Source organism: Plectropomus leopardus, chromosome 2, assembly GCF_008729295.1.
Source record: "Plectropomus leopardus isolate mb chromosome 2, YSFRI_Pleo_2.0, whole genome shotgun sequence".
Classification (NCBI taxonomy): Eukaryota; Metazoa; Chordata; class Actinopteri; order Perciformes; family Serranidae; genus Plectropomus; species Plectropomus leopardus.
Window position 1 is genome coordinate 17,745,745 of NC_056464.1, and position 24,841 is coordinate 17,770,585.

The following is a 24,841-nucleotide window of genomic DNA, read 5'->3' on the forward strand; positions in this document are numbered from 1 at the left end:
TGTGCACTCCGTGATTAGGGGCCCACTCCTTTTGTAGATATAAACAGCTCAATGTAAGGTAATGAAAACAGTGTGACTCTTATTATCAGCTGATTACACACCAAAGACAACACTCTTAAATTCCATTTCTGCCAATATATCATGCTAAATTCTCCACAACTGACCTTTTACAACAAAGAAACGCATGTCATCAAACAGGTTTAATTGGTTGAGCTGGAACAAAATCAGAACATTTCATAACAGCCATTGATGGGATGTATTACTGTGGACAGTTGCAGCCTCTAAGTTTAATGCTGCTGGACATATAAACACACATTTGTGTGTAAACAGTGTATCCTTAACTTTCACATTATCCATCTCAGATATATGGCTTTTATTTTCTCTACTTAGAAAAGTATGATTAAAAACATCAGTATATACACAAATACATTCATATTTACATATTGCAAGTGGCGTGTTACTCAGTTACATTATTGTTTTCTTAAAAAAAGACTGCTTGGATAGGAGAAAGGTACATGTAATAGGACTCGGTCGCCTTATTAATACATCTTGTACACAAGCAACTTAGATGGCCTTCAGTTTCTTGTTTTTCAAATGTGATAAAACAAAGTAAGAAACCTTTAAGTGACAAAAAGAATACAAACATTGTCAAACTTTTTTTTTCTAGTACGAACACAACTGTGGAAATTTACCGAAATACTGCTCATCTACATTTACAGTGATTTAACTGGATTTCAACCGGTGAAAGATTGAAGTGTCTCTCAGAACCGTAATGTAGTGTCCATAAAACAGAGACTAGGACGAGTTCTTCTCATTTTCTGCAGATTTATTACTCTCCTTGGATGTTTCATGTTTGCTGTCCTTTTTCTCTTCTCTCTTTTCTCTGCTTCTGCTCCTGTCCCGACGATCCCGGTCTTTGTCCCTGTCTCTATCTCTCTCCCTCTCCCTGTCTCGATCTCTGCCCCGGTCTTTCCCACGATCTCTGTCCCGGTCTCGTTCCCTGCTTCTGGATCTGTCCCGTCTCCTGTCTCTTTCTCGATCACGGTCACGGTCACGCTCTCGGTCACGGTCACGGTTTCTTCCTTTGTCGCGGTCGTAGTCCCTCCTGTCGGAATCCCGGGCTCTGTCTCTTTCCCTGTCTCTCTCCCGGTCTCTTCTCTTGTCTGTGTCTTGATCCCTGTGTCGCTCTCCCTCCGTCTCCCTGTGCCTCTCACCCTCCCTCCCTCTGCTGCGGTCTCTTTCTCGGCTACGCTCCGGATCGCGGTCTTTTTCTCGGCTACGCTCTGAATCTCGATCTCGCTCTCGGTTCCGCTCCGAATCGCGTTCTCGCTCTCGATTCCGCTCCGCATCGCGATCTCGCTCTCGGGTACGCTCTGAATCGCGATCTCGCTCTCGGCTACGCTCTGGTTCACGGTCTCGCTCTCGGCTACGCTCCGGTTCGCGGTCTCGGCTACGCTCTGGTTCTCGGTCTCGTTCTCGGCTACGCTCCGGATCTTTTTCACGGCTACGTTCCGGATCTCTTTCTCTGCTACGCTCCCGGTCGTGGTCCTTTTCTCTGGCTCTATCCCACTCTCGCTCTCTGCTCCACCGCTTGCCCTGACTCCTGTCCCATGACAGCCTGCCAGCGTGGGAAACATCCCGCTCTCTTTCCCTCCGACGGTCCTCAGACAGCTCCCTCTGTCTTTCTTCAGAGGGTTGTGCTGGACCAAGAGCAGGTTCTCTGTGCCCGACTTCAAAGCGACTCAGGCGTTCTCCGATGCGGGGCTCTGAGTCCTCTCGGGTGGTGGTGCTCCTCCTCCTCATTTCAGGAGAATGGCGGCGCCAGGGGTCGTCCCGGTGCAAATCTGGGCTGTGGGCACCCAGGCGACTTGGAGCGCCTATGGGAGCCTCTGAAGGAGTTGGCAGAAGTGGCCCGCTGTGGCGAACAGGTCTCGCCTCATCAGAGTGTCTATCTAAGAGGTAACGCTCTGATCCTCCAAAACGCTGAGAAGGGTGGGGTCTGCTCTCCTGAGGGGGCAGACCACGATGCTCATCAAAAGATCCTCGATGTGGTGGTGACGAGTGTAGTCTGGAGCTCCCATACTGGCTATGTGGACTGAAGTGCTGTCCACTCATTTCGCCACTGGGAGGTGGGCCTCTTCTGTCCTCATACTGGTTAGGTGGAGGTCCCCGATATGCTGGACCTGGTGGGGGACCCTGATTGTCTTTAAAAATATGTAGAGGGTTTGGATTCTGGTCAACATTTAGCTTGAAAGTGTTGGAAGTGTCTTTACTATACGTTTCTGCAGAGACACGAGATTGGTCTCCCAGTGAGGGTTGTGCCGCAAGGTCACCATACTGAGATGGCGGAGGACCCCTGGGTCCTGGGAAGTGGGACGGAGGAGGGAGTCTGTTGTCAAAGTGACCAGGAGGTGGCCCCGTGAAAGGTGGAGGAGGACCTCTGCTTGCAGGGAAATTAAATGGGGGTGGAGGACTAGTGAATCTTGGTGGAGGTAAACTGTTTTGTCCATCAAAGGTAGGGGGTGGGGGGAGACCTGGAGGGAGGCCTTGCTGTCTGATGTACTGTGGGGGTACGGAGGGATCAAACATTTGAGGGGCAGGGCCCCTCTGGGCTATTGGAGGGAATGGTGGTGGAGGTCCTCTGAGTGGCATGATGCCCTGGGGAGGAGGTCCAGGAGGAGGCTGCTGCTGCTGTGGTGGAGGCTGGGTACCTGGCCACTGGTTCTGATACGGAGGATATCCAGTCGGGGGTGGACCATATTGCTGGCTAGTGTCACCCTGCAAAGGGGGAGGACCACGTACAGGGGGGGGAATATGGATGGGCGGAGGTGGTCCCTGCATAGGAGGAGGACCTGACATTGGAGGAAGGCCTTGCATGGGTGGTGGCATTGACATCGGTGGAGGCCTAATTATCAGATTCTGTCCCTGCATAGTATGGGGCGGGGGGAAGTTGGATGGTGGGGGAACATCAGCTGGAGGTCTGTACTCGCTGTCGAAGCCTGTCGCTGACATGTGATGCGGCATGTGATGGGACTGCGATCGGGGAGTGTCGACCATTGTTGTGCTCTGAGTGAGTACAGGAATTGTTGAAGTTACCGTGGAGGTGTTTGCAGGCTCGTCATAATAACTTGTAGTTGGTGCATCTTGGCTGTTCTCCTCATACTCCGAGTCCTCGCTAGCTTTTAAAATACTGGCAGCATTTGGCCAAATACTGTACTTGTCCATCTCGGTTTCAGCCTTGATTGGCTCAGCTTCCTCAGTTTTCACTTCTTTCTCATCCATGTAGTTGACCTCCATATCAGGTTCCACTTCCTCTCCTAGTAATGGAATTGCCACCTCCGCCTCGTTTGACTCCATGAAGGGTAGCGTTTCACTTTTCACTTCCTCATGAGGCACTGATGTCTCTGGGCTTTGTGAGGAGTCTGGGAGTTCAGTTACATTAGACGGCTGAGACTCCTGAGCCACAGGTTGTGAAGGTGTAAAATCGACCGAGAGAGCAGATGTCTCCTCTTGCTCCTCGGGTTCATCAGTTGGTTTTGGGTCAGCGACAGCCTGGCGAGGATCCCTGCTCTGTCGAGGATCTCTCTTCTGGTTGATTAAGGGAGCAACTGATGATGTCTTCACTAGTTCCTCAACTTTTTTGCCAAGCTGCAGTAGCTGAGTATTTGCCAAAAGGGATTTGGTAGGTTGAGTTAAGAGTGAGTCTGGAAGTGTGGATGAGGCAACAGGTGTTCCTGCAGATGACATTTGTTGATCCCCAATCTGTTTAAGGCTCTCCAAGATCTTTTGAGGACCAGTTACAGGTTCAATTGCAACCTTAGCTTGACTTGATACTACAGGTTTGACATCATCAAAAATTGAGTCATCCTCTGGGTCATAAGCCACATCATCAGATTCATTTGCAACCATCTCAGGCTGCTTGGAGATTTCAGGTTTGCTTACTAATTCAACAGGCTTCTTAGGCACATTGTAGCCCCTACTGGGGTCATACTCTTCTTCTGGATCATACGGTCGATCATCTTCGTCCTCCTCCACCTGTTTCTCCTTGGATATCTGTGCAAACCGTTGCACAATGGGGTCCAGCATTGTAGTGGATGGGAGGGAGTGTTCCATAGTCTGATCAGACGGAGAGTTGGAATTTTCTGAATCATGCTTTTTCTTCCCAAAGAGAGTGTTGAGGATGGTCTGAAGAGGAGTGGCAGTTGCTGCAGAGGAGGCAACAGAGCTGGATGAGGATGGGGACTCCTTGCCGGTGGTAGTGGATGTGGCTGTGGCTTTGGCAGAGGACACGAGGGACAGGACTGAGGAGGGGGCCACAGTGCTGCTTGAGGTTTCAGAGGAGCTGGGTGGAGGAGAACCAGGAGGAGTTGTACTGAGGGGGATTTCAAGACTCTGTCGTGAGCTTCTTTCAGTTCTGACTAAAGGAGATAGCTTTGGAAGGCCAATGTCATCAGTATCTTTGGTTTGAATCTTGGACCGTTTTTCCTCAGTTTCCAACGGAGCACCAGCGCGCTTTTTGTCCTTCTGGCAGATCAGCAGCCCCAAGAGGAGGTTGGGACGAGCAGGTTCAAGTCCTGCAAAATGGACAAAACAAAGATCGTAAACATTTGTGAATAAAAACATACAATTTCACAAAACAGATTGCCATTCTGTCTATTAAACTGAGTGTTTCTGTTTTACACAGTTAAGACAAAAACAGATGAAATGAGAGCTTCTGAAAATGACTGGTTGAAATATGCAGTTTTACAGTTAAGTCAGTTGTTGTTAAACTTATTGAATTATAAAACAAAACTTAAAAAAAAATGCTAACATGAGTAAATGAATACCAGCTGAAGAAAAACATTTGTCATCAGTAGGCTTTTGCTTGTGATTGAAGTGTTTTTTGTAAATGTCCTGCAGATATTGTGGCGCATAATGACTTTATTTGAGAGAAAAAAACACTGCCCATTTTTTTTCATAATTAATGATATTACTAGGTTGTTTATTCAAAAAAAATGAGAATTCATAAGATTATCTTGTTTTTTTTTTTTGTTTGTTTTTTAAAAAAATCTGATATTTTTTCTAAGTGAATGGATTATGCTTCAGCAAGAAACAGCCAGAAGTCAAAATGAATCAAGTAAAAACCTTCTAAATCATTCACCGACATCACTGGACTGCACCTGGAAATTGCCAAAATATTACTGCAAGACAAACCGCAACAAAATCTAAACTCTGATATGCAATTCAGTTTAATCCACAGTCAAATGCATACATTAGATCCTATTGAAATTTGATTTAGGATCATTGGTCTAAGAAAAATCAAATTCAAATTCAAAAAGGGTAGTATTATTTTTCTGAATCTACTTAATAGATGAAAAAATCTAGTGCATTTACAATACTCTTTCTGAGGCACAATATGCAGGAGTAGAGCCTGCAGCTGCAATAGCAATGCGGATAGAGTTAAGTGTTATACAAGTCTGTGTACAATTACTGGATGCAAAGCTCACACCAAGTGCTGATTCTTCATTCAGGAGGATGTGTCAAGATTATTTTTGGTTTATCCTAGTGGTGCAGCATGCTACCATATGAACACCATTATTGTATAAAATGGCTGACGAGTCAATCAATAACAATGAACTGACTACACAGTTGTTTAATAATGTAGGAGCCAAGTCTTAAAAAACAACAGGCTGAGATTGGACTGAAATGGCACCAACCTGCGATGCAAACTTCCTTTATTAGAAATGTGTGATGCAAAGTCAGATACAAAGCAAAACAACACTGGGGGAGATTCAACAAGGAGTGTGAGTGCCCCCTACAGTACAGACCTATGAATCAACAAGCTCTCATTTCAACCTGAGTCCAAAAACAAAGATGACATTAAATATACTCACCACAGGAAAGAAGATGAAACACAATTTTACATATTAATAATAATATTAACACATACAATTACATTCAAATCACCGCAAAGGTTTATTTGTGAAACCTTGTAAATGCTTACCTGGCCCATCAAACGGTAGGAGTTTGGAGGGTAACGGGTCCTTTGAGCCCAGTGGGATGAGATATAGGTCTTTGATACGACGATTGTTGTTAGCCACCACGCCAAATCGTTTCCTGCTGCTAAAGTAACAGAAGAGCGAGACGTATGCCACCTCCTCTTCCTCTGTTGCTGGGTGGAAACGGATCAAGCACAGTTCCTACAAACAGAGGAAACAAACAAAAAACAGTATTTAAATGATGCAAGGGATTTAAATAAACTTGCTAAGCCCTTTTAACAAATGCGTTTTTTCCCCACACACCTTTGAGAGAGAGGTTTTCAGTTTCCCAACATAGTCCCACACTGTGTTTGGAGATATCCGCCCTCCGATGTGAATGGTGTCTGGCAAATCCTGCGCAACATTAACAACAGTAAGTATGATGTTCTTGCTTATATGCATGCCCAAAGGTTTTGCATTTAACGATTTAGTTTGACGCGAAGTTTCAGTCTAAAACTGAAACTTAAAACTGCTTACCTCCTTCAGGTGTTCAAAGGATCCTGACACCAGAAAAGCCTTGGTCACAAACTTGGCCACAGACTGCATGTTGATTAATCCTTTCCAAATCTTCTCTTGACCATGGAGGAAGATGGCCGTCTCACCCTCAAGAGGAGGATCGGATGAACTGTAAAACCAAACATTCTTCCTTTTAGAGAAAACCCAAAATCCATGCTTCAAGCCCGTACACAGTTGGTCACATTTCTAAAAGAACGGAACAATTACACTGTCCTATCATACTCTACGGCAGCACCAACAATCCTGTTAAAAAAATGAACTTCACATGTATTTTTTCATGCAAGTTTAACACACAATTTATAAACATAATACTAACAACCCAGCATGTTTGGAACAAGCGAACATATAAAAGCATTTTAAGATTGAGCACCTTGTTTTCGCTGGTTTGGAAGCAACTACTGAAGATGGTGGAGGTGGGGGCATTGGCAGCGCGGCCTTGGGTACAACCTCCATTGGAGCGCTAACTGAAGCTGGAAGTGGTTCTGATGAGTTGTTTGCGGGTTTTTCTGGGGTAGTGTAGGTGACAGTCACACCGGAGCTGTGCCTGGCCATGCGGGGGTCTCTGCGGATATTGCTGACAGAGGACACGGTGGGAGTGATGGGTGCTGGTGTCTGAGCTGGAGGTGCCAGCATATTGAGGTCCAGCTGTGGTTGTGATTCTAGGACAGCTGGCTCCAAGTTTAACTGGTGGGATGGAGGGATCGGGTGTTGTGAGGCCATGGGGTCTTGGTGCTGCTGCAGGTCTTGTCTTTGAAGCCTCGTTTCAGGTTTCTTGGTCAGTTTGGCTTTCTTTGCTGCCGGCTCATCTTCTGTCTTCTGACCTAGATGGCAAGACTCAACAATAAAATCATCTGTTGTATACAAATCATGTTTAATTCCCTGGATGGACGTTACCCTGACACTTCCATGTCATCCTCTTACTTACCTGTGCATATTTTACAGTTGAGGTCAAAGAGATGAGTCCTATGTTCAGCTGTGGTGTCTTTGAGCATGTTACTGAAAGTGTCTAGCATGCCGCTGCCGCTGTTCCCCTCTGCAGCAGAGGGCTGAGTCGACGATGAAGGAGTGGAGCAAGACTCATCTTGGTCCTGAGGACAGAAAAAAGGACCAAATCTTAGGTGAACTGGAACAGGGGATAGTCACTCACATGACACCCACAATTCTGGATTACTATAATGTACAACTCTGTATTTTGTGCAAGGTAGATGCGAGGTTTAACGCTTCATGTGGAAGAAAGACAAAGCCTGACAGACAGAAAGAAATAGCATTGGAAAATTAGGAGAGCTGGCAAGAAAACTAACATCTCTGCTTATCTAAAATGTCTTACTACTAAGCACCACATGCAAAGGTGAAAAGAAAAGTGTGAAAGCTGGAGAAAGACAGCATGCCGCCACTTACTGCAGCAGAAGCCATGCGAGCAGATGAAGTGGTGGCAGAGATACATACATCTCCATCAGATGTTGGCGGAGCATCCTCCATATCCATGCTGTGTGAGCTTGAGTCATGCCTGTTGCCCAGTCTGGGATGCCCCAAATGGGCCTTTGCACTGGGAGACTGGGCCTGCAGGAGACAACCATATAACACTGTTGCAATTTTATGTAGAACTATTTAATTCCAAACTCTAAACAGGGAGTTGACCTATTCTTGGTGTTAAAAGGAAAGTTAACATTTACCTCAGGAGCATCGGCCTTTTTCCATTCAGATATCTCTTTGGACTGCAATTCTTCAGTACTTAGTCTCACCAGTCTGAAGGGACCAACCTCACCGCTCACCACCCTGTAGAACAATCCCTGAGACAAAGATACCACGCAGTCATTTCACATCTCCACATGACGGACTTCAAGCAAACTCAAGAAAAACAACGCTTTTCAGGCAGTAGGCATTGCTTTTATACACATAACTCCAAAGATGTGTCGTTGACTGAAAATATAACAGCATGCATGTTTTGATTGACTTACTTTGTTTTTTGGATCTTTCAGGTTGAACATGAGGGACCTGTACTTGTTCTTGTACTTGCTGTCAGTGTGAAGGCAGAGGTTGAACATTTCCTTTTCAATGGCAACTGACAACCTCGCCACCTGAACCTCAGTCATCTTCAGATCATCACTGTCACACACCCTGGTGTTAAGAAACACAACAAATGCTGATGTTTGATGTTTAAAGGTACTCAGCCAGAGATAAACAGAGCATTATGTAATCAACAAAAGCATTCAGAACTAAATTTCGTGGGGCTCTTACCTCTTGTAAATGATGTCTGTTAGCGAGCGGCGGATGTTTGTTCTCATCTGGTTGTTGATCGGTGGTGGCACGGGGGACACAGGAGGCGCTGAAGCTGCTGGATGTGGAGGTCTGGAGGATGAGGAGTGGCTGGGTGGAGCTGAAGAAACTGGAGATGATGGGACTCTGGAGGATTGGGGTGACTTATTTTGGGATGGTGCATCCTTTGGTGGCGGTTGCTTCTTAGGAATGGTAAAGTTGGACTTGGTGACTCGGAGTGCTCCGGTGACATGGATCGGACCTGGAGGAAAGGGCGATGGGGTGGGGGTGGGCTTTGGAACTGGTTTCTTGGACTTTGCTGCAGTTTTACTCTGAGGTGTAATGGCATTCTTGGATGCCTTTGAGCTGGAGGTCTGAGGACCAGGCTTTCTGCCTCTTTTGGAAACCTTGGTGGCTTTAGTAGGCGGGGATGTCTTTTTTCCTTTGACTGGTGTTGTGGATGCTGGAGGGATTTTCTCTGGAGTTGGCGCTGGTTCCTTCTCTTTCTGGTCCTTCTCACTCTGCTTCTCTTCTTTGGAGGGGGCTGGAAACCAAGAGAGAAAAGATCAGAAATTTAAAAATATGCTATGATTTACAATATCAGCAGATACAACGTTAAGTGTGACATTATTTCCACAGTCACTGCAGATAATCATGATTTCAGGTCTGCAAGAGGCTACTTCACTATGAAGCTCCACATTGTTTTGAGATGACAATTATCAACTTCACAGTCAAAACAGTGGCATTATATAGCAGTAGTTGCACTGAAGCCTTCCCTCATCATTAAAAAAAAAGTCATTTACACAATTGTGTGTATGTCTGTGTATGCTTAACACATTGCTATAAATATTGTTGAAATAAACACAATGTTGACAACTGGGCAGTTAAAAAGCCCCTCTTTATTTGTGGCAGTGGATGGCAGATACATTGTGCAGTTTGTGCAGGTCTTTTGGAGAAAGAAGTTTTTTTTTCCCCACGAAAATTTAGTAGCAATGGTCTTTTTAAGCTGTCATAAGACAACTTGATTCTCACTACCAACAGAACCACACAGGAGAGGAAGGTGATGCACATAGCTCTAGTGCATCAGTTTACGCTTTCCCTTAGTACAGGTGTACACAAGACTCTAGTGGCTGGTTCTGTGCACACTATAACTGCAAACTTACTATCTGCAGTTAGTAAAAAGGACTATAACTACCAGGTTCTCTCACTTGAATGTGAGACAAGCAACATCAACCAATTATTCACTGCTTAAAGTGTTTTGTTTCCCTTAAACCAAAGCAAAAATGCTCCTGCATGTATGGAATATGTTGAGCAGAATAAAAGTTAATGATTGAGAAAGTTCATAACGCAATCAATCTTAAGCAGTTGATTTAAACATTATTTCAGATCATGTGCTCAGTTGCAAAATCACTAACACTATAACCAGCAAAAAAGGCAATGAGCTCTGAACCAAAATGTAACTTCAGTCTTGTTAATGGTGCTCTGATTTGAATAAATTGTAATGGTGCATGTCAATAATACATTTTAAACTAAAACTGTGTAAAGTTATAAAAATATCAACCAATTTGCACCAAGAATTGCATGGCAATACACTCATCTAATCTCTCATCTGCATGTGCTTCATCTGTCCTGGTTGCATGTTAAGGCTGCATTATTCCACTTGAACACACACACACACAGACACACTATACACCCAATAAAATGCATTATCCACAATAATGTTGTGCAGAGCAATTGTTGAGACCCAAAGCAACCACAGTCAACCATCTTCTGAAGATAATAGGTTGTCACACCAAAATATGGGCTATGAAAGAACAAAAGAGGAGCAATAACTTCCTGCCTCCCTGAATCACACAGCAACCAGTGGTCATACTGATCTTGACCTGAGAAATGCATTTACTTAGGCTCAACACTCACAAACTTATTAGTTAAGATCCATGTATTGCCTTCAATGTCCTCTCATAAAGGAGAGGTAAAAAACTGTCCACATATCATTGCAACAAACGTTCCTCTAAATATGTATCAGATCTCATCAGTTGCAAAATGTGTGTGAAAAAAATTGAGCATGGTTCCCCCTCTTCTGACTCGGTGTGCTCAGTCCAGGTCTTCAGCTTCCTTCTTCTGCCATGGCCCTTCTGAACTTCTCTGCGGTATCTCCAGGTGGTCTGGTCTCTGTGGCAGAGCCTTCTTCCTCCCCAGCTGTTTGCCATCGGGGTTCTCATGCACATCACATCTTCAGTGTGGTTAGATTTATCAGTTGTATATGCTTGTTTGAGCTGGTCAGGATATCCTACAGCAACCAAAACTGCTCACATAATCAATCAAGCCATCCTAAAATCTGTTATATCACCTTTTATTTCAAAGCCAGTTTCCCACCATAAGTAATGCATCATATTCAATATGAATCGAAAAAAACTTTCAAGTCAGCCTGTTTCCCACATTATGGGTAGAAAAAACACAAAAGTTGTGCTTCACAGCTGAATAGTATCAGCTCAATGTGAGCTATGTTAGTTTCATTGGTCCATATTAACATAGGGGAACTCTAAGGACACCTACCTGCTGGAGAAAGGGAGGGGAGGACCTTTTATATGGGTCAACAGCTGAGGTGATGAACCCAGGAACGGGAGAGACTTGTGGAGGTAGTTTGAAATCACACTCAAAACACACACACACACACACACGCACGCACACACACACAAGCAACAGCACATTCCTCACATCCATACGTCTCACAGTAAAGCACAACAGAATACTGCCCTCCTTTTATCGCTACCATGTGTTGCTTCGTATGTTATTGACAGCCCTGCATTTCAAGGTATTCAAAAGAGGTACTCCACTGAAAGTCATGTTAAAAGAGGAATAGTCAAATTTGATTGGGCCGAGGTTTTATGTTAGTCCATAACGCATCAGGATCCAAAACGGAACAAAAAAAAGCTGGATCCTACATTTCCCACAATACATAAGCATCACTTGTGAGACTCTTTGCCAGATGAAGGACTATATTTATCTCCTTCCTTCAGTTTAGAGTTTATATCTATTAAGAATTTAAAGTCACCCAAATTAGCGTTACAGCCACAGAAGACATTTTGCAATTCCTTTCAAAGGCTTACTACCTAAAAAAATTATTTGATCTTGAGTGCAACCCGTGGAGTGCCCCTTTCAAAAATAAACGTCCTGGATTATTCAATACTTACCCAAAGCCACAAACAGCACTTACCTTTTTTCACAGCTGCCAACATTTCATTAAAAAAAGTCACATTATCAAAATCACCACATTTTGCAAATAATTTTTAAGTCTAGCATACAGCGGAGTTCATCTCCAGTTCATCCCTGTATGTACTGATTATTTCTAAATTATGTTAGCAACGTTTATAATGGAAAAATAAATATGTGGTTTCAACAACAGTTTGAGACCTTCAAAGAGATACATACACTTTTTGTTTAACACTGTTGGTGATATGGGTGTAGTCTTTTCTGGTGTTACTGCAATGTAATTATGATCGCTGGACCAGGATGCAGTGGCCGGCGGGGGTGGGTGTTCCTCAGCATGCTCATCCTCATCGTCCTCATCTGGGTCAGTGTTGTCGTCTTCCTCGCTGTCCGACTCCTCCGGAGTCTTCTTCTGCGTCCTCTTCCCACCAGCACTGCTCTTCTGCGTGGACAGGAAGACACACATTCAGACCTTTATTTACAGCACTCAGCAAGCATTGTTTGATATCATTTCACTAAAATTACAGAAAAGTTTGACTTGAGTTGTGTCGGCTTTTAAAAATAGTTTCCCTCTATGACGCACTGCCAAATGCCAGGAAAATCTGTCCATGGTAAACAACATAATTAACTCTTACAGTCTTCGGTCTGCCTGCTCTATTTTCGTCTATTAAACACTGTACGCATAGCACAATTCAGGGTAAATTGATAACATTTCTGCATACACTCGGTTCTCCATTGGTAGCCTTTTACATTGCTCTGCATGTAGTATCTAAGCTCTTGTAAATATGGACACATTTCTATGAAAAAATATAATGTACCAAACTATTCCTGGCAGGTCCATTTTAGCCGTCTATGCCAGAGAGACAAAAAGTTAATTTCAGAATTTGCCTTCAGGGACCTGTATTACAAAGCAAGTTCAACCTCAGGCTTTCTTCAAATTTTAACAATATGCAGTGTCTCCCCTTGGTTGACTGCTTTAGGGTCTGATGTTATTGATAAGGTTATAGTTATCTATCAAACTGACTCCGCTGTCATGCATGAAACATGGCTTAACAAGAACATTTACAAACGCTATCAAATTTGGCTCAATAATAACAAGTGTCAAGGTTCCTAAACAAAACAACTGTTTTTTGCTAATCACCTTTATTAGCTTAAGTCGGTGGCATTTGACACGACAAAAACTTAGCCTAGCAGCTAGTGGATTTTCCACTCGAATCTTCACCAATTACATGTATTATTCATACAATTACAATGTGCTGTCTGTCCATCTTTGGTTTTGGGAACTTGTTTTCAATATTTGTGCCGTGAAAAGCTGTTGTAAACTTAAGTACTTTTAAGTAACATTCACGAAGCCCTGCCCTCCGTGAAATCCAGAAAAGAGAGACTAGGACAGTGGCTTACAACCTTTTTTCTTTAGGAACCCATTTTTCATCATGAAGTCAACTAACAAGTCCTGATTAAGTGACACATTTTCTGCATATTTCATATTACATTCAATGCATAACTATAACAATACAGAACTGTTACACTGTAAAATTAAACTTAACAGTGAATGCCATAACTGCAGATTTTTTTTTGTGCAGATTATTTCCTGAGAATTTATGAGCGATGAGTTTCCTGATAGTTTCAGGGACTTTTTATACATACTTTATCAACAATCATACATAGCTACTTCCTTTCAAGATGATATTTTGGAAAATAATTTAAACTTCAGTTCAATTCACAGAAATGAATGAAATGCTAAGATAAAGGCCTACTGTGTTTTTCTTGTTGTTTCGTTTTATTTTACTTTTCTGACAACCCTTATCAATATGGCTGAACAACCACCTGTAAAGCTTTGGTTGGTTCCCAGTGGTTGGGAACCAGTGAAGTGGAGCAGCAGTAAATGACATCCAAATACAGTGAAGATCTGATCACGCTGATCTGAAATTCAATTAGCACACATATATAACAAAATAAAATGAAATGTTGTTTTCCTTCTTTCGCATTGATGCAAAAAAAAAAAAAAAAAAGACAGAAAAAAATCTTTTGCTTGAAATGACATCGCATTCCACGCAGAGTAAGATGTTCCACTACTGTGTACGTAATTGTTTACTCGCTGCTCCGGCCCTTGCAGGATTCAATCTTGCAAGTGTCTATTTAGGGTTTCAAACTTTTAACGAGACCACAGACTTTTTAATCCAGCTACTAGTGCACACGCAAAAGGCGAGGTTTGTAATAAATGGCCAATCACTCCTAACAGCAGCATATGAAAAGTATATAAGACTGTTGACTGTAGTGGAGATTTTTAGTTGTTGCAGAGACAAAACTGGGTTAATATTAAGCTAATAAAGATACAGGGCATAAGCACTAAATCCATCTACATAAAACTAATGACAATGAAATCAACAATGTCTATTGTTAAGTTTTTCCCTTGGACTTTCCCCTGTACTGTTAAATACAATATCATGAAATGCATGACAGTCTGTTAATTGATTAAACGATTATCACCACATAAAGTCACCACGCATTCTCGGGAGGCTGGGGAACAACAGCAGCATTATGGGTCGATAGCACATCGTTATCACTGATATAATTAATTAGCTTGTAAAGCAAAGTGATTTAGGGCGTCTAAACACACTGCTCAACACTTTAATATACTTAAATCTGCTTGCAATGCTTTTGTGCATTTCACAACCCAGTGAGGATGATGGCTGCCATGAGCTGACATGTCAGCGGTCAGGCCATTCGCTCAATCTGATCTAATCCCCTAAATTTATCCTGCTCCACAGCAGGTTACCATTGTGATCTGACTCTGCTGAATGTCAGGGGTTATTTTTTGTTTGCCATGCTAAGACCAAATTTGGGTTGCTAACCCACTAAATTTACTTCTTGAGACATGCACTTTAACATCAAGACACTATGACAGAGAGTAGCAGCTGCCAGTTATCATTTCTTAAGCAAGTTCACTTCCAAATACAATTAAAGAATAACAGTGAAGCTTTCTGAACAGTTTTAGATAGATAGAAGATATGACCTTTTGTAACATTATATAATTGCACAGGGTGGGGCCACAGCAAGGAACCTAGCTGAGACAAATCTCAAAAGGGAATTTTTATATTTTTTAAATTCTTAAATATGATGGTAACAACACCTGGGTGTGTCAATATTAGGTTATGATTGACAAATACACATGGTTAGTTCTTTGTAATTCACTCAAAGAAATAATTTCTCAAATGTGACAAGGATGCGAGATCAGGTGTTTTGTGGTCATACATAACTTTAAAGAAAGTGCTTTCTACTTCTATTGCCAACATTATCACTCTGCTCCCTGCACAGATTCCCGCTAGTTTAAAGTCAACGTTTTTGCTTTAAGGACAGGCAAAAGGCATCATTTCAAGTTGTCCGTGTTACCTTTGGTGTAGGCTTGGTTTTCTGACCCTTGGGCTTGTCCTTCTGCTTGGGATCTTTGACATCAGTGATGGACTTCATGGCCGCAGCAGCATGTCTCAGGATACAGTCATTGCCACAGTACACAGAGTCTTGCTGGGCATTATTCTCACAGCCAGGCCCGATACATTTGGGAAGGGAGGAGTCCTCCTCAGCTTTCTGCCCGACCACTGGCACCTCCACTGTTGTATTCACCTCCACGTTTGACGCCACTTTCTGGTCCGTGTCTGGTAGTGCTTTCTGCTCTGATGTGGGTGCTGCCTTCTTTGCCACAGTTGGCGTTGATTTCTGGTTGGCTTGGGTTTGGGCTGGCTGCTGTAAGGCCTGCTCCAAGTAAGTACAATATAAAATTAACAGCTGATGATGACAACCAGGAAACCACCCATGCAGACTCAAAACACTGTCAAAGTTGGAGTCATGCAGCACTGCGACCCCCAGACTGAGGGACTGACAGTTACAAGTTACATTTAAATCACACATTTGAGACCTCTGACAGAGACTGTGCTGAAATGTCAACTTGTCAGTGTGGACTCTTAACAGCATTAAATGTTTAACCTGGCATCAAACAGGGTGTCTACGGGTATGAGAAACTTTAATTCAATGCTTTTTAAGACCTTTTCAAAATCATATTTAACCACATTTAAGACAGACTTTTTTGACAAACCCTATTTCTTATTCAAGTATTGCAGGTAAGTGTAAAGGTACATCTTATTAATGTGGTCCGGTGCAGAGGTAGGTCTTATGTAGGATTATGGTCATTAGAGTGAGTTAGGTTAATCTACATTTTGCCAACATGTAATATCATAAATGCAATCTTGCATGCAGAAGAGCTTGACGGTTCAACAAAAAGAACTAAAAAGATTCAATAAAATGTATATAGCAATTAAAACTTCAAAAATTCAAATGAACTACTGAATGACTTTTAAGACCTAGCAATTACAAAATTGAATTTGAACCATGTTAGACTTTTCAACGACCTGCAGACACCCTGATCATAGAAATTTTGCAATTAAGATTATCAAGGCAACACTTGACATGCACTATGAAGTACTGGCTGACAGAACAATAGGCAAAGCAAATGAGACCATTATATCAACACAGTAATTCAAAGCCTTAAATAAAGCGGAGGTCAGATGTAACCTACCGGCTGAAAGATCTTTATCTTCTTCTTCCCTGTTGGATTAGTAGCTTTCTCGATCCTGCCTTTGATGCCCTGGTCCTCTCCTGCAGTCCCAGTGGTAGAAGATGCCGGCGTTGCCACAGCCTGAACAGCAGACACACTGGCGTCTGCCCCGCTGGCATTCATTTTCTCAACAGAAGTCACAGCAGAAACAGGGGCAGCAGAGGTCGGAGCTCTGGGCTTTCCGATATCTGGACTTGTAGAGAGGCTAGATGTGGCGGGTCTGACCACCTGGTTTTTCTTAGCGGTGCAATTGGGGCAGATGTAGTCTTCCCCATTTCTCTCCATCAGGCGCCCACGGGCCTCAGTGATGCCCACACAGTCTCCATGGAACCACTCCTCGCAGCGGTCACAGCAGATCATGAACCTAGTGAGCACACAACACTTATAGTGCCACATTTCTTCAAAGTAGAGCTCTATGCAAACTTTGCCTGGTTTTCCTCAAACATTCAAAAAGAGCATGAATACAGGATGAACACAAGGACTCAGACAGTTAATGTGCCTATGAGCCTGAAAACAAGGAGGCAACATAAAATGTAACTTTAACATGCAGAGTTTAGTACAATGATGATATGTCTTTTTGAAAAAGAAAAAAAAAACATCATAAAACATCTTAATGCTGTATTAGGAATGGACACTGCTTTAGGTTGTGATCATGTGTACATGGGGTACATTTCATTTGAAGATTGGCGTATCGGTGATAGTAATTGGTACAAATACTTCTGTCAGCACGTAAAAAGGCTGTCACAAGAAAGTGACTAAAGTCTGAGCCACCCACCACTGAAGGTCGGATAAAAATAATATCTGAAATATATATTATGGAAAGATTGTTATACTTCCTCAAAGTCAAAAAAAGAAGATTTTCCCCAGATTTGGACTAAGTGGACTGAGTATATTAACCTCTAAGGTCAGACTTTAGCTGACTTGGTTGAATAATTAATTGTGGATATAATGAGATTTGTATTACTTTGTCACATGTAACAAGCTTATTATTCTTGTTTTCTCTTTTTAATAATATCTAAAGTGAGAGCGTTCCATGTTCAATTTTAAGCAATTAAAGGTACACTAAGCAGGATTGTCAGTCACTGTTTGTAAACACACTCGCCAGCAAAAGTGAAAATAAAAGTCAGCCCCCGATTCACTCTCGTTTGGTGTTTGGCACTGTTTTCAGCACTCTGTCTCCTGGAAACCTGCTGCTCATGGTCTTGCACCTGGTCACTACCTTTTCATAAAGCCACAACTTCACCTGAGCGCTGTGGAGCAACACGCCCATAAACATCCCAAACAAAGAAAACAAGATAAAAACACAAAAATACAGGTAGAGGGCAGAAAAGTCTCTGCGGAAAAATACACCACAGCGCACTTCAAGTGGATTGCAAGTCATAAATGAGACGGCTTACTTCTGTTCTTTTTTTTGGAAGAAAATCCTGCATAATATCTTTGAGCTAATCTTACAAAAGAAAACCTCTGAACGAGCCGGGCTGTTAAATGGTGGTCAAACATACTGCAAATTTTTTTTTAAATGTGCTTTAAGTGATCGAAAGTGAAAGGAATTCTTTTCACACCAAAAAAGTGCAATAAAAAACAAATACCTTTTGTTGTGTTTCTGCCGACAGATGCAGTAAAGTGCGTTGGGGTCGTAACCTCCATCGTCAGAATCAAGGGATGATGATGAAGACGATGAAGATGTTGAAGAGTCATTCTCATCATCATCGCCCCCTGGCGTCTGGGCCATGCGAGTTATTCCGGCAGCTTGGGCACTTTTAGGCTTGGTCTCCCTCTTGTTAGTAGTGGAGGTCTTGTTGGCGGGAGCCGAACCTTTACCGAGCGTAGTGTTCTTGCTGGCTGCCCTCTTTTTGTTGATGTATGTTCTCATTGGTCCACGTTTTACTGTTATTCCGGCGGGCTTGTCTGTGCTGTCCTCGTCGCTGTCTTTCAGAGTCTCCTTTTCTGCTTTGACATTTTCATCTCTGTGCTGGTTTTTCTCCTCGACAGCCTCTTTGTTCTCAGAGTTCTGCTCTGGCTGAGGCTGCGCTGTATTACTGCTTGCTACATCTTTAGGACTGGGGTCACTCTTTCCATCTTTTTTCTCCTCCTCTTTATCTGGTACCTGGTCCTTCTTGGCAGCATCTTCGGTGTCCTCCTCATTCTCGGAGCTTCCCTCATCTTTGACCGTCACTCCACCGCGTCCTCGAGTCAGTCTGCCGCCTCGACCTCTCCTTCCAGTCAGCTTCCTCACTCCACTTCTCGTCCTCCTCTCTGGGGACTCTTCCTTGTCCTCTACAGCCTTGGAGTCGGCGTTACCATCAAAGCTGGCCTCTGAGGCAGTCTCTGCATCAGTTGGGGTTTGAGAAGGAGGATCACCACTTTCCACACTTGGCGGGGCGCTCTTTCTTAACCCTCTTTTGGCAGTCAAGAGGAATTCCTCTAGTTTGTCAGTACGCTTAGACTGCCTGCCACTACGACGCACAGGAAAGCGGTTATCAGAACCGTCGGTCGCTGCCTCCACTGGCATCTCTCTCTTTGCAACAGTGGACCGTCTGAAGGCCCAAGTCTTTTTCACTTCACTGTAAGCCCTTGAAGATTTATCTGGCTCCTCTAGTGTCTCTTTAGCCACATTCTCGCTTTCAGTTTGAAAATCTTCTTTCTGCTCTGTATCCGCTTCTCCAGAACCTGTGAACGAACAATCAAAGAAGGTTGTGGGCCAAAGAAAGGATTGCGTGCAATCACCAGTGCAAAAAAACCCCCAAAAAACAAACAAAAAAAAAACAACATAACCAAGAAATTACTGATTGTTTTGTGATTAAGCATACATTTAAACCACAACAAATTAAAAAATGATTGACTTGGATGTTACCCGTACTTACCCTACATTTCCACCCAAATTTAATATCACTGAAAGATCACAGAACCTCTCACCACAATTGTGCCCAGAATCGTTATTACGCCCCCACCCCTTAATTATGAGGGGAAAAGAAGCTCAGCCAAGGTACCTTGAGAGCAGCTATCCATGCAGTCCTGGCTCTGCTCTGGCTCAGGAGCTAGAGAGAGCTCAGGGCTCACATTCTCCTCCATAGATGATGGAGTCAATCACTACTTTCAAACAGAATGTCTACAGCAATGAGAAGAACACAAGAGACCAGCTATGAGTCACTCTTATGATTTAAAAATATGGCAAATATTGAGGGCTGCTAGGGCTGGGCAATATACCAATGTTATATCAATATTGTGATATGAGACTAGATCTTAGATTTTGGGTGTAATATCTTAAGTGTTGTCACTTTCTGATTTTTAAGGCCGTATTACAGTAAAGTGATGCAATTTTCTGAATTTAACAGACTATTGTAGCTGTTTTATTATTTGCCTTAACCCACTTAATTTTATACTAGGGCTGGGCTGGAAGTATGGGTTAAATACAGAGAACAATTTTGGTGTACAATGTACACGTGACAATGAAGAATTCTTTTTCTTTTTCTTAAAAGATATGACATACCAAGTCATGTAAATACATTTTATGAAAATTACAGCCGCCTTCAGCCCAAACTTCAACTCTGAAACTAAAGTGCACTTTAAATATAAGTTTGCAGCTTGAACTTAAACCCCAAAAGAGAAATTCATCTTAATTAATTACCAGAAAGGAAATTCAGTCTGCCTTTAATATTTATTGCTAAAATAAAAGCAAAACTTGTTTTGGGTGATGTCTTGTTTTGAAGAGGGGAAAAAAAATCAATTAAAATCGTAAATCAGGTTTGGTGTGAAATAATCGGAGATTTTGTTTTTTGGCTATATCACCCAGCCCTTATATCAACAGTAATGATTATTATTTATCACAAAATGTCAATCTGTAAATATTTTGTGAAAGAGTCAACTCTACAAGATATCTGCAATATTGATGGAGGTAGTTATGAAATATATAAAATATTGTGATACTTGATTTAATATCTTTAAAAAAAAGTTTTAAAAAAATACTCATTTGTATTACATTCTAGCTCAAACCTAGCACTAAAATATATGCACTTACATTTTACTTTAACAATCATTTTAATGGCAGTGCTATTGAGGTCATGCAATGACTTTTTGGCGTGATACTAATACCATCACAGATTAGCTGCAATTCTTGCTATGGCATCTATGAACAGGGAGAGGTGCAACCTTAAGGAGAACACAAACTTTTTGTTATCTTGAAAACATAAAGGACATCAATAGATCAATCGTGTGCCCACTATATTGGTGAATATTAATTTATTGCAGATATATGGGCATGCATGATGATCAATAAGGAACTGCAAGGGCAGAAATGAGAACCTAGGGTTGAGTTACTTTGGAAACTCTGCATCATGGTCTAGTTTGTCCACCAGACAGCACCGAGAGCACCGACATATTCATTTTAACTGTAAAATGCTCCACTTAGTATGTATCTCGGTCACAATTCTAAAAAAAAAAATCATCCATCCATATTAAAATATGTTTATATAATTACGAATTATCATATTTGCCTCAAATATACAGTATTGGTCGGACTACATCGGACATTGAGATATGAGAGAGTTTCCCGACACATGTACATATCTCAAGTGTGTGTCGGGTACCAGGAGAGCGTGCCTCATCCCACTACTCCCTACTACACATTTGTCAGCCTCATCAAATTCCAAAGGACACTGAGTTTTGCAAAATATCTGCATGATTGGCCTTGTGCAGTCTTTTAAAAATGTGTGCCTAAATTTCATTAATCTGCAAATTAGATTGCCCAACAGCATTTAACATTTATGGCAGTATTTTCCTTGAGAACAGATGCTGACTGTAGCATGTTTGCTACTCAGGCAGACTGTCTGTGTTAGTCGCATCACATGCATACCCTCTATAGTCTAATGCTGCAATTGAATGTTGTTTAATATTGAAAAATAACCACTTTGTAGAATATTACAATTTATATATATATATATATTTGTTTTACTTAATCACAGATTTAAATGTCTGCCAATTAAGAAGGTTGGGATTTAAGAGATCACAGTCGGGATGAGAACAAGAAAATTATATTTAAAAGTGTTTAATAGTCACAAGTCTATAGCCAAATTTATTTTGGCCAAACACAACTTAGAAATCATTATTGATCATCATGATTGTATCTCTTTCTATCGAGTCCTCCTAAAAATGAGAATTACAGAAACCGTACTTCGCTTTAGATTCACTCGGGTGAAATTTGATTTGATTTAAGAAAACATGATGAAAATAGCCAATGTCTGTACCTGTGGTTCAGCAGCGATGACTTAAGAGTTGTTCTTCAAACAAAACAAAGGCCTCGCACCAGTAATCATCGGTCTTAGTACAAGGTGAAAGGGTCTGCCTGAAAGAGGAAACCACAAGTTAGGATAACAGCACTCTGCTCCAGCTGAGGACTTGTTTACATAATAAAAACAACAACAAATCATGTTTATAATCTGGAAATTAAAGATCTTCACTAACTGATGCATTTATCAATTCCACAATCCAAGTTTGAACTTTATATGATCAAAAAAATGAAACCAAATAAAAGTGAATTTTGACTTGTTTTCATATGTCACGATAATGACTTTACAGTGTTATTTAAAGTATCCGCAAAAGGACACAGAACCAAATTTCAGTGGGCAACATGTTGACAACTGATGGTAAATAAAAGCTTCACAGTAGCTAGGGTAGGCATAGGGTTCCCACAGGTCCTGAGGGGCACTGATTCATTAATTTTTAAATGAATTTTATTTTAATTAATTAAATTGACTTAAAAGCATCTCTCAAAAATCTTGAAAATGCGCAGCCATAAGTAAGATTTTATTAATCTTTTTTTTCTGATGTTACTTGGTGAAATCTCAAAACATTTGCTATCTTTAGGATGTTGTTGCTGTTGCTAAAAAATAAGCAAACCCTTTTTCTAAAACTCCTCATGATGTGAATCCAAGCACTGGAGTCTCACTTGCATTGTAAGAAACACAAAATTGCCCACAAAAACGGCCAACCAAAAATGCCAGATATTTCCAACTTCTGCTGGTAAACAAAACAGACGTGTTTATGATTATACAGTGTGTTCAGAGTTTTTATATGATACGCTCTAATAAGGGTTTGGGGGTGCAACAAAGATGATCTAACTTTTCACTGAACCAAAAAAGTCGTATTTTACGTTACAATAAATATTTGGATAAAATAAAATTGCGCCTTTGCAAACTGGTCTTAAACTCAATTCCGAATGGCATCTAAAACAGTCTATAAAGTCGTAAAAATGCCTTGCAGGAACCCGGACACAGGACCCCTCCATTGCTGTGCCCGCGGTCACGACACCGTGCCACGTGAGAAGCAGGAAAACTGTTGCCAGGAGAGGTGGGAGGGGTCCGGGACAAAGATCAGATTTAACACTACAGCCTACAACAAACAATGCGATACAATCACATTTATTCCGTGTATATGTTGGCGATGTGACATGCCGACAAAGTGATGTTGTGTTTGATAGTGACGTATTAAGGTCCAGTAGTTTCTGCTCGACACCGAAGGAGCGAGGCTGCACAGGGCCTTAGTGCGCATCTTGTAAAAAATATCTTAAATCCCAGTAACAACAACCATGCATCGTTATCACGCGTAATCTGTCAAACGCTATATGCAAGCATGCATGACACAAATTGAGCTATTTTGGAGAAATCACACAACAAACTACGACGACCTTACCTCCTGTGCACACCCGATGATGGCCGCTAAGCCAACATGTTGCTAAACCACTAACGTTACACAGCGATCTACCGTTTCAAACGTGCACCGTACGCACAGTGGCCTAAATTATTCTGCATTACTGGGCGGGGCACACTCCGCAATTCCTTGAATAACGTTTAGCACGACGCTACGTGTTTTGGGCTCCTCTTCGTTACTTTTCGTCGTCAATCGCTTCGTCTTGCAATGTGAAATTACGTGTTGCAAAACGTGTAGCTAGCAACCACGGCTAACGCTGTTAGCCACCGCGGACATAGACAAGCTAACCAACCTCAACATGTAGCTAAGGTATTTAGCTAAAAAGCACATATTGACTACTAAAAACGAAGCCGTGGACGACATTTAGTTCCATAGAAAGAGACACAGCCAACTAACCATTGCGTGCGACTAGAGTCAGACATAATATCACAGTAAATCTGTGCACAAGTGGTCGTTATAGCTAACGTCTGGCGCATCACACTCGACACTCGAAGACCCTGACTTGGACAACTCCTGCAGCAGGACAAAAAACATAGACATGGACGTGTTCCAACATTACTAAAACTACAATAACACTGCTAAGATATTATACTGTTGAATTCAACCCACCTACACGCTAGAAATACCGATGATTTGCCCTCGCTGTTCGGTCAGTCCTCCATTTTCCATTCCCGCTGGAGCTAGCTAACTGACTGCGGCAGATGGCTGACGGTTTATGGGACACGCTCCCTGTGTGTGGGGCGCCCCCTCTGGTCAGGAGGATAACTGCGCACACAGGCAACCGTGCCGGGGTTGTTTGCAGGTATACCAGTCAGACACACGTTTATTAACAGACGGCCCTCTGCTTATAATAAAAATAGCAAATATTAACAAACTACAGTTAGGGGCTTTTTTTTTATTTAATTGAAAACGACCTTCAGCTGAATGGGAATTTGCCTGAATCTTATCACTTGAACTAATTTCTGACAAAATAGAAGACATTATACTGAGTATATCACTTGTATTATACTAATAAGCTATGGGTCTGATGAAATCTTCTGTTTTAAAGTGTATTCCAGGTAATCTTTCATTCTCATGAGTAAAAGGTTGTCATAAAGTCATATTTCTCATCTTCCATCTGTGACAGTTCAGTTGATATTTGATACAGAACTGCAGTATTTTGACCTCTCATAAGTCTGTCTTTAATTGCCTTATGAAAATCTGTTCTACTGGACATCTGACATACCAAGTCCTGAAATATCAAAATGTGCCTCAGTCATTAGATTTAAAAGTGCAGTCAACGTGGAGCTGACAAAATATTATCTTATAAAAACAAGATATATCAAAATTAATCCAACACATGAACAAGGTTCCTTGTAACGTCTATATGATATAACTTAAAATGCACTGTCACAATGCTCGAGTCAAGTGGACGTCAGCCTTTTCCCGGCCGTTTACAGTATACCCATCCATCAGACAAAAAAAACATCCACATATATAAAAGACAATACTTGCTTCCTCCTCTGTAACCCACCCCTCTACCTCG

General features: G+C 42.0%; 1 protein-coding gene across 3 annotated transcripts; it reads right to left on the bottom strand.

Moving 5' to 3' along the window:
• Nucleotides 1–185: 185 nt before the first annotated feature.
• Nucleotides 186–24,004, bottom strand: dido1 (death inducer-obliterator 1). Of its 3 annotated transcripts, none has more exons than XM_042503084.1 (17): nt 23,926–24,004; nt 21,855–21,952; nt 19,602–19,720; nt 18,201–19,281; nt 16,573–16,975; nt 15,393–15,752; nt 12,222–12,441; nt 8,772–9,333; nt 8,492–8,651; nt 8,207–8,323; nt 7,980–8,093; nt 7,459–7,621; nt 6,904–7,354; nt 6,495–6,642; nt 6,282–6,371; nt 5,984–6,179; nt 186–4,574 (listed from the first exon to the last, which is right to left on the bottom strand). In XM_042503084.1, the coding sequence occupies exons 3-17, from the start codon at nt 19,681–19,683 to the stop codon at nt 796–798; spliced, it is 7,926 nt and encodes a 2,641-aa protein (XP_042359018.1). In that variant the 5' UTR covers nt 19,684–19,720; nt 21,855–21,952; nt 23,926–24,004; the 3' UTR covers nt 186–795. The 3 variants fall into 3 exon arrangements, with proteins under 3 accessions (XP_042359018.1, XP_042359009.1, XP_042359025.1); XM_042503075.1 differs by having other exon boundaries at nt 7,932–8,093; XM_042503091.1 differs by lacking the exon at nt 19,602–19,720 and having other exon boundaries at nt 7,932–8,093.
• Between the last annotated feature and the right edge of the window lie 837 nt (nt 24,005–24,841).